The 10598-nt window shown below is 37.1% G+C and overlaps 1 protein-coding gene across 3 annotated transcripts; it reads left to right on the top strand.

Moving 5' to 3' along the window:
* The first annotated feature begins 1348 nt into the window (after positions 1–1348).
* CTXN2 (cortexin 2) lies at positions 1349–10598 on the top strand. 3 transcript variants are annotated; one of them, XM_029952144.1, is made up of 3 exons: positions 1349–1427; positions 1567–1676; positions 9795–10598. In XM_029952144.1, exon 3 carries the CDS (start codon positions 9852–9854, stop codon positions 10095–10097), a length of 246 nt encoding a protein of 81 aa, XP_029808004.1. In that variant the 5' UTR covers positions 1349–1427; positions 1567–1676; positions 9795–9851; the 3' UTR covers positions 10098–10598. The 3 variants fall into 3 exon arrangements, with proteins under 3 accessions (XP_029808004.1, XP_029808005.1, XP_029808006.1); XM_029952145.1 differs by lacking the exon at positions 1349–1427 and adding an exon at positions 3223–3319 and having other exon boundaries at positions 1487–1676; XM_029952146.1 differs by lacking the exons at positions 1349–1427; positions 1567–1676 and adding an exon at positions 2175–2301.

Genomic DNA, 10598 nt, shown 5'->3' on the forward strand with positions numbered 1-10598 from the left:
AATGTCTGGCAGCATCTGGGATATTGTTAGAAATGTAAAATCTGAGACCCAAACTCACACTTGCTGAATGAAAACTTGCATTTTAGCAAGATCCTGAGATGATTCACATGCATATTAAATTTGAAGAAGCACTGCTTTGGCATAGTACCAAAATAAGATGTGGCCCTTAGCAAGCTTTTTAAAAAAGTCAGTAAAACTGTGGATAGGAATATGTTACTGAAAGAACTTTTTCCACTCTCCTTATTGGTTAGTTAACCCATATTATAGGATGTTTAATGATTTTAAATAAAAAAAGAATAATTTTTTTTAGTATAGTCTTATATTAACTCCAAGTTATACATTGTCCATTTTATAAGACCATGAAATTTCCTAAATATGTAAATATTCTGAATGTACATTACATTGTCTTCACTTTATTATTGAAATCTAACACATCTTTACACGATGTGTTTTCAGTATTTTTTACATGAACAATGATCTAATTCTGCACCTACATTTTCCCCAGTCGCTGATAATTTAATAATTTACAAGGCCAATAATCAATTTTTTAGAGAATCTACAGGTGTTTGCAACTTGAAGGTTCTGGACATAGTATCCAAACATAAATAGAATGGAGGCTTATAACTGAGTTGGACTACACCCCTAAGTAAGGATAAGGGGAGAGGTTTTATTATTGTTGTTTTTCCTTTGTGTTTGTTTGGGTTTGCTTTCAGTGAGGTTTAGGTTTAGATTCCATGTATTTAACACTGTTTAGAAAACGTGCCTTGCAACTACATATGGGCTTTTATGGAGCATTCCTGTCTTGGTGTGTTCTAGCTCCTAGGTAGGTCTTACTATGCAATTTTTCAGCACTACGGACAGCGCCCAGACTCCTACCCTAAAACGAGGGGGTGGCGCGGCAGGGTCGGTGGGGAGCTTATGGTGAAGGATCCGGCTGAGTTTGCGTAGAAAAGAAAAGGTGAAGAGTAGGAGAAAACAACTCCAAATGACGCATGCAGTCCCCAGTTAAACCAATACACTTTCATTCTCGTCTTTCTTTAATCGGATGAGAAGAAAGAAGAATTTAGCGTCTACTCCCTGAGACTGCGGTCAATGAGCACAACAACTGCCCGTGGCACAGATGCTGATACAGAAAAGAAGAAAACAGGCTTTTAACGATAAATTAATTAGCCAGCCCCCACTGCCTTAGGAAGTCAAACTGGCGATGAACTACGATTGCTAACCTGCAGTGTGATATGAGTGAAAATGAGCAGTGTGTTTTTTCTTTTTAGCAAAACTGAGAATAGATAGAGCCTGTTGCTGCAGTAGCTGATTCCCTTCCCCCTTTTCATTTCCCAACTCTCCTCGTCTCACAAACACACACGGTCAGACGCCTTCACATATGTGCGCGCGCGCCAATATTTACACCGCCACATCGAATACATCAGGTGCATTTTCCTGCAAATACTCTCGCGCGCGCACACGTACTTCACGGGCGCCCACGTCCTCTATCTCACACCGACAGATACAGACATTTACACACGTAGGCCAGGAGAGCGCTAACCACGGTCCTGTGACTCCACGCAGGTTCCCAGGACACGCCTTTTACATTGTTACTGAACCGACCAGCGAACACAAACCTGCCAACACTTAAATCTACTGGCTGGATTTCATCTCCATGACAACAAGCATGGAAGGTGAGACATCGCTGCCTGCGAAGTAACTTTCTCTCCCTCCCCTCCGCATTAACTGACAGGGTTCCAGTGCAGGTCCTGATGAGAACAATATTCTCATTCTCTTGTATTCCTGAAGCTAGGGAGCAGGAAAGGAGGCAGGGGGGTGACGTGGGGCTGGGAGGTGGGGGGCGGTGCGGGAATAGATCCTGTGGGTCTAGTCAGTTCAAATTCTAAAGGAGAAAAGGACCCTGATATTTCTGCTGCTGGTGCTGCTGCCAATAAATACATGCATACATACATACATATATATATACATAAATGTGTGTGTGCAGTTAGCTTGCTGATGCTATGCTTCTTTAGTTAAATATGTCCAAAGAGAACTGGAGACAAAAAAGGCAGAATGATAATGACAGTCTAGGTTTCTCTAGTGAGACATTTTGAAAATTTTCAGAACAGATTTCCAGTGCTTTGAATAGATCAAATGTCAGAGTCCTTGGGGAGCTATGCGAAGATTCTCTTAAGAGGGAAGTTCTCTTAAGGTTGAAATCTGAAAGATTGTGGTGGGGGGTGCAATTCTGGCAGATGCCAAGGGTTTGGATCTCTGGGAAGGCCTGAAATGTTTGCACTTCATCATGAAGACATCTGGGTTTGTAATTTAAGGTTTTCCTTTAATTCCAACACATTCTATTCCTAATGATTAACTAGCTCTGTGCAGAAGTAGATTGAACAACGCTTCTTTTCCCTGTTTACTTTGAATAGGATTTAATAACCTTAATATAGGGTGGGGGGATTTGTCTATGTGTGTGTGAGAGGATTTATGATTTTTTAAGCTGGATATTTCTTACAGTTCTCATTTCATGAAATCATGAATAGTCATATTATGAGCATTAAGGTTCCTATAGCTGATAACCAGTATCAAAATACTTTTTACCAAGAACACCATACTCCACTATAATAGTTATTATTTCAGATATACTGTTGGACTATCATTGATAGATAAATAAACCAAAGGAAAAAACCTGTTGATTAAAATAAAATACTGGAGGTTCTTTTTATAATGGGCATATACTTTTAAATATCAGTTTCTGTAGTTACACATTGTTGCATGCAAACTATATGTTTCTATAAAGTGAAATTTTATCTTTTTAATCAGTTATTCATAGAAGAAAAAAGTCATACAACACTCACATGTATGAAAGGCTATATATATATTAGGTAGAAAAATACTGTTTGCCTGACTACTCACAATGGTATGATTTGTAGGACTGACCAAAGAAAGACGTTGTTTATTGGTTACTAACTAGAAAGCCATTAACTGAGATTTTGGCCTTTTGGTGTACCAGTATACTGTTGGCCTGGTCCTATGACTCATCAGGACTTAGAAATCCTAGTTCCTGACAATTGCCATGAAGGAAATGATGTATTTTCAACTAAATTGCTCTTTCTAGGGTACTTAAATATTGATCTTTTTGCCCATATTTTGTGGTGTAGGATATTTAGAATGACTCTTACCACATAATTTTACATCTACTCTTTTTTTGAAAATTCATTTCTTTTTTCTCAACAGGGTTTATTTGTCATGGTTTTGTACTTCATGGTCTAAATGTCTCTCATTTTTCTATTTCCCGGTAAACAAGATATTAAGATGATGTTTTCCCTCTGAGGTAGGCATTAAAATGTCTGTTTTACAGAACATACTGATTTGTTTTACTTTTCCATCTCTTCCATTGGCTAGAGAAAGTCAAAATGTACTTTTTATTCACATTTGTTGAGTAATTTTGGGTATCTTATTAATTATGAAGAATTCAGTGTTGTAACTGGAGACTTCTGTTTATTTTTAACAATATTTTGTTACTAACAATACATTTTAATCTAATTACGCTCTATATCAATAGAAATGTACAAAGCTCATTGCACTTAGCAGTATATGCTCAAAAATTTTATACTTGCTGTTGAAAGTATAAGTTATTCACTTTAAAGAGCAAGTAAAATGGAAAGTTTGGGAAAATGTTGAAAAATTGAGGCCTGAAAATACTGGAATTTCAGTTGCTACACATATGGCTTAAATTACCAAGAGCATCTATTTGCTGAACATATAGTTAGACAATTGCTTACCTTTTTACTAATTTGCTTGTCTGAACAGACTGCAACAATGGTCAGGCTTTTTTTCAAGCCTAAAATATTATGCTTTTAATTGTTTTTCTTGACTTGTATTTGGTTTTCATCTTTAGCATAAGGCAGAATTTTCAAATGAATATAAAGTCCAAGTTATTCTTTTTAAGATATTAATAAAACCTCTGTTCTTTATCACCCAATTTTGGGTTTAAAATGGAAATTTCCTAGTTTATTGAACCCCAAGTATATTTACTTGGCTCTACTTTTAAAAGCTGAAGATACAATCATGTTCTTATTATTGGAAATAGGTAGTCCAGCGATCTAAACTTCTGCACTTCAACTTCTGTACAAGTAAAACTTCCTTTTTGTCGTTTCTTTTACCATTGGATTTCATTTATTCACTACCCATCACTCCAAAATCCTCTTCAGTTATTGTCCTGCCTGGACATTCAACTGAAGCTTTAAAATTGATGAAAAAATTCTGAATGCCAACCCCAAAGTCCTGTTCTTCAGCACTGGTTTCCATCACCACTGCAGAATTTGACACTGTTTACCAACACCTTCAGAAACTCTAGTTTCCTGTGTTCCAAGTGACATTCCTACTGCAGATTCACTTAGGACTCATTCCTTATACAACTTATACATATTTATACATCTTATACTTTCTTATACATTCCTTATACAACTCTGCTAGAAGATCCTGTTTTCTTCTTGCAAGAGAGGGATTCTTTGAGGCTCATTGCTAGGCTTCTTTCATTTTCAATCCTTAATGGGATGACATCAAAATTGCTTTCTGGATCAATCCAGAACAAATGGATCTGGCTTCCTACAGGATAACACTTCAAATATTAGAATGCACCTGTCATCTTCCTTGGTCTATCCTTTTCTGCAAAACTCAGCAATTCTTTCCTTCTCTTAAGTTTTGATCTGTAAATGCTTCTATGTATTAAACTCTCTGTGTCCTGGAGGCATTCTTCCACACAAACTTTATTCAATAGCATTATCCTTAAGATATTTTCCCCACCAGTTGTCATGCTGGACAACATGAGCTGGATTAATTTATTTAAAACTGTTCATTGACGGGCACCTGAGTGGCTCAGTCAGTTAAGGGTCGGACTCTTGATTTGGGCTCGGGTAATGATCTCATGGGTTCTTGAGATACAGCCCTTGTGTCAATCTGCGCTGACAGTGCAGAGCCTGCTTGCGATTCTCTCTGCCCCTCCCCCACAGGTGTGCACATCTCTCTCTGTGTCTCAAAATAAATAAATAAAGTTAAAAAGAAACTGACTCTTGATTGATGTCTACTATGTGCCAGGTATAACCACCACAAATTCACTAAATCCTAAGAACTAAATCTTTCGTTTACTAAATTTACACTTTGCTTATATTTTCTTTATTTTGGTTAATGAAAACATTGCCTTTACACTTGTCCAGGCTTAACAGAGTGGGGTCATCTTTGATACCTCTATCCATGGCCCACTACCTTCCATTATTTGCCAAAACGATCCCTGATATCTTTATAAACATCTTTTGAACCCATTTCCTCTCCCATACATCTACTTCATAATCCAAGCCCTCATTACTTCTCACCTGGACGATGTCTCGCCCATGATTTCCGCCCCCTGAAATCTATGTCTGTTTTGTCTCATCATCAAGCCAGTCAGCCTTTAGGCAAATATATTGCAAACTCTTAGCCTGACAGTCAAGAGATTTCACATTTTGGCTCAACCTACCTTTCCAATGTTTTGTTTCCCATACTCCTCTTTGCTTGTGTCAAATTGCTCTGAATAAACTGCCCCTCTGGACAAATTCAGCACTTTTCTGCCTTCATATTTATTGTTATGCTGTTTCCTTCCTTGCTTATCTAAGTCTTTGGTCTTTTTTCAAGACTCATCTCAAATACAATCTTTTACAAGAAAAACTTTCCTGATCCCTAAATGGGTGAAATCTCTATTCCCTCTTAATTTGTTGATTTTTGAATCTTTTTTTTCATCAATATGTTGAAGATAATACAACTAACCCTGCATGATTATTAGGGGATTAAATAGCATAACATATGTAAAGCAGTGTTTGTTATATAGTGTATGTCAAATACGTGTTTGTTCCTCCTTCCCTTTTGTGGTCTTTGTAGAAGCCTATACCATTTTCTTCCTGTTTGTGCATGGATCCTTTCCCTCACAGGCTAGAATCACTTCAAGTACAAATCAGGTGAATCTTCCTGGGAAAGTTCTTATTAGTCAATCTGATAAAAACAAGAAGAAACATTGAACTCTGAATGAGCTGCTCAATTTTGATATTTATCTTTGAGGCCAATTTTTTAAAAATCAAATACAAGTTTTTTTATTCATTTCATTTTAACTAAATGTTGAATGTTTTTAAAAATGTTTTCTGGATATTTAAAAGTTAGATTTTTAGACACCAGAACTTGGTTCTTAAAAAGTTATATTTTTCAATAAATTTTCTTTGATTCAATTAAAATACTTGTTAGATACCTAGAATATGCTGGAAACTGTAACTAGCACTTGAGAAGTAAGGAGTTTTCCTTTAAAAAGAAAAGTAACCCAATTCACAGATTGTCTGAGACTCTCAGAACAAAGCATTATCTGGTATGTTAGATGATTGCAATATAAAGTATAAAGGATTTTATATTTCTAACTAGGAAGATACCATGTTTTAATTTAATAATGACAAATGAATTGAGTGCTTTATTGCTGCAACTAGTAAATGCCTCTTTTTTTTTTTTTTGTCTGTTTGGTCAGTCGATGGGTTTTAATAAGAATAACACAGTCTATGGCCATACCACCCTGAACACGCCCGATCTTGTCTAATAAGAATAACACAGTCTAGTGGGTTAATCATTAAGAGCCAACTGACTTACCTCTTTTAATGATCAGCTATGACCCTGTGTCTCTTTCTACGTTATGATTTTTTAAAACATATAAATAAAGTTAACCAATATCATAACTATACGTAGTCTAGGTTGTTTCTACATAATGGCAAAATGAACTCGGCAAAAACTGTGCAGGTTATGAGGGCTCCTGGGTGGCTCAGTCAGTTAAGCATCTGACTTCGAGTCAGGTCATGATCTCATGGTTCGTGGCTTCCGGCCCGTGTCGGGCTCTGTGTTGACTGCTAGCTCAGAACCTGGAGCCTGACTTCCTATTCTGTGTCTCCCTCTCTCTCTTTGACCCTTGCCTGCTCACACTGTCCCTCTCTCTCTCTCTCTCTCTCTCTCTCTCTCAAAAATAAATAAAACATTAAAATTTTTAAAAAAGTACAGGTTATGAAAACTGCCCAAATGTTTTAACTTCTGTGCTACCAATTGTTACAAGTTTGGTTCCTCAGAAACCAGTCTCTGGAGAGAGTTTAGTGTGAGTTAAGTAGTGCTCTTGAGTTCAACTCTGTGGAAGAGCGAGAAAGTAGGCAGGAGTAGGCACAAGTTGAGCTTTGATGTGGAACCAGTGACAGTCTTGGTTTATACCATAAACAACTCTAGAGCTAGAGTGATTTTTAGAATTGTGCTACCTGTGTAAAGATGATTAGGCCTTTTGCTCTCGCATTAGTCAGTCATTACAAATGGTCTGCCCTATCAGTTGCGGCTCCTGGGTGGCTCAGTTGGTTAAGCCTCCAACTTCAGCTCAGGTTCATGGGTTAGAGCCCTGCGTTGGGTTTGTGCTGACAGCTCAGAGCTCGGAGCCTGCTTCGGATTCTGTGCCTGCCTCTCTCTCTCTGCCCCTCCCCCACTCATGTTCTATCTCTCTCAAACATAAAATAAAATAAAATAAAATAAAATAAAATAAATTTGGTTTTTATTTATTTTTGAGAGAGAGAGAGACACACACACAGAATCCGAAGACAGGCTCCAGGCTCTGAGCAAGTGTCAGCAGAGAGCCAGACGGGGGGCTCAAACCCACGAACCACGAGATCATGACCTGCACTAAAGCTGGTCACTCAACCAACTGAGCCACCCAGCCGCTCCTAAAAACATTTTTTAAATGTCTGTAAAAAATGGTCTGCCTTAGGAATTGAAGTGACCTTGGGTGAGGCAGCTCTCCTTGAAAGAGACTACGGCCGAAGACTATCTGGTTACAATACTCAGGGCTGCTGGGCAATAAATCCTTCACTGAAGGGAGCCTGTTGTACACACCACAGTGTCCACCAGTAAACCAGGTTTATTACTTCCTCTTACACACATGCCCTCTGAAATATTCGAATGATATAGTCTAGAAAGGTCATGGCTATAGTGAAGAATGAATTCAGACTTGTTACTCGACTGAATCAGTCTGCCACATGACAAATGTTTGGTTCAGCATCTCCATGTAGAAACATACTGCTTTTCAGTTTCTCCACGTGTTAAACAAATGAACCAGAGGATGTATGGATCCCAGCAAAAGACCTCTAACTAACAAAAGCAATAAAAGTAGAGATTTCATCAGAAAAAAGTTCAGCTAAGTCCCAAGGTCATTAGATATTCAGTCTGGTCTCATGTCTTCTACAAGATAAAGAGTAGATACAAGCGTTCAATCAGTAAAGTCACTCTGAGCCACTTAAGTGATACCAAATTAAAAAAAAACAATTAGAGTATAGTCTCTACCAATATGTATTAGGGCAGAAAAAATGATTTGATGAAAAGAGGTTTAACAGACAAGTTGGAAACAATACTTTTCCTTTTATCAAACAAAAAACTCAAATAACAGCATACCCCCAAATGTATTAAATATTCCTGATACTGAAGGTTTGAAGATGAAGATAAAGCTGTTTTGTAATCCAAACCATAATAAAAAAGAATATCATTAAATATTAATTGGTTTATTCATTGATGAATAACTTTGAAAGCTACAAGTTTTGTTGTTCTTAATTACCTTTCTTTATTCCTTACCTCCCATCCCTGTTCTCTCTCAGTGGTTCTCTGAAAACTGAAGGGTCAGTCATTTTAATAAATAATTCTTAAAAATTATTAGAGAAAGCAATAATAAAAATGCAAACACTAACAATCTATTATTCTCAGTTATTGGATGACAAGGTATTTGATGACAGTCCTCTCAAGAAGGGTGGCTATGAGTTAGTAACTTTTGATCTAAGTAACTCATCTTAATTTTAATTAATTAATTTAATTATCAGTAACATATCAAATGGGAAAATCTATTTTGCTTCAATCAAACACATACCCTCTGAAGACTTTTGCTATAGTTTTAAAATCTCAGTAGAGTACGAGGTTAGGAGTAGAATTGTGGTTGGGAAGAGAACCAAGGAGCTTATCATGAGATGAATGTTTATAGAAAGCATGCTGTTTGACTTGGATTTTATGTCCAGTTAGGATATTCTGAAAGCTAATGGGGATGGTGGGGCCATGGCTAATGATCCACAGCTACTGCTGCCTGCTACTTGCAAAATGCCCTGTTAGGTACTGCTGTTACTAAAATAATTTTAAAAACACAATTTATCTCTTTAAGAAAGTAACAACTAGCATACGGAGTGGTAGTGGGGGAAGAAAACACAAATGCATATGTCTAAAAGTGAAGGGAATGAAAAGAGAGAAGACTTTATACCTACTTAAAAGGATCAGAATCTGTATCAGACAAAGTGGTACTGGAGATAGACCTTAGGACATGTACCTTCAAGAGCTTGACCAGCTCACACACAATAGTTATTTATGGTGTCTACACCTGAAAAAATGAAGTAAAAATTAGATGAAAATTCAGTTCAAAGAAGCAGTGACTTAACCATCTCACAATGAATCAAAGGCTTCTGGGGTTAATTATTTGAATATTCACTTTCATATCTGATCTTATACTTAGTGCATGTAGGTACAGTTTCATGTGTCCACAGAGGCAATTCAGTAATTACTACAATAGAAGTAGCATCTCCAATGCTAATTTGATCCTGATCCATACCTGATGATGTTTTCACACGTGTTTTGTGAGTTAAGTCAAGAGGGTTTGAAAACTGCCAGATTTTATAAAATAATTACCTGCTCTATACCATATATGAATAACACTAAACTAAGTCCAATTTTGTATCTAGGCCAAGAGGTGACTCCAGCAAGAATTCTGAAGAGCCATAATGATGTGACAGTGAATAATGAGTAGTACCTACTGTGGCAACTCTTCAGCTAAGATGAGTGTCAACGAAGTATCAGCTTTTTCATTGACTCTGGAGCAAAAAACTGGCTTTGCTTTTGTTGGGATTTTGTGCATCTTCTTGGGACTTCTTATTATTCGATGCTTCAAAATCCTGTTAGACCCATACAGTAGCATGCCTTCCTCTACATGGGAAGATGAAGTTGAAGAATTTGATAAAGGGACATTTGAATATGCACTTGCGTGAGAGTTCTACCACCTTTATGGTTTTTAGGGTAATGCCACCGGGACCCATGGAAGATATCATTGTAATTTCCTCAAGCATGCTGGAAGAGCCTCATTTCATTCACTAAATTCAATAAACATGTGTGGTTGGCCAAGTCATCTAATCTCTATGGACTTCAGTGAGGAAGTTAACCAGAGGATTTTTAATGCCCCTTTCAATTCTAGTACCCTGTGAAGTCTGTGAACATATCTGGAAACCCAGAGATATGAAATGAATGAGGATTTAAGACGTCATGAAAAGTTTTTCAGTTTAGGAGTCCAAATTCTGCGATTTGAATTCTAATATTGACTTAGCCAAGAATCCTTATGACTCAGAAAGCTGTCTAAGGGGAACCTTTCCACATCTGCAAAAACAAGGATAAAGAAACTTATCCTGCATATCTTTCAGGAGTATTGAGAGGACCAAGTGATGTGTAATGAATGTGAAAGCAATTTGAAAGCCATAAAATATTGTTGAAACATA

Source organism: Suricata suricatta, chromosome 9 (genome assembly GCF_006229205.1).
Source record: "Suricata suricatta isolate VVHF042 chromosome 9, meerkat_22Aug2017_6uvM2_HiC, whole genome shotgun sequence".
Lineage (NCBI taxonomy): Eukaryota > Metazoa > Chordata > Mammalia > Carnivora > Herpestidae > Suricata > Suricata suricatta.

Excerpts from the sequence above, each read along its gene's own strand:
- CTXN2 (XM_029952144.1), top strand. The coding sequence starts at position 9,852 with ATGAGTAGTACCTACTGTGGCAACTCTTCAGCTAAGATGAGTGTCAAC.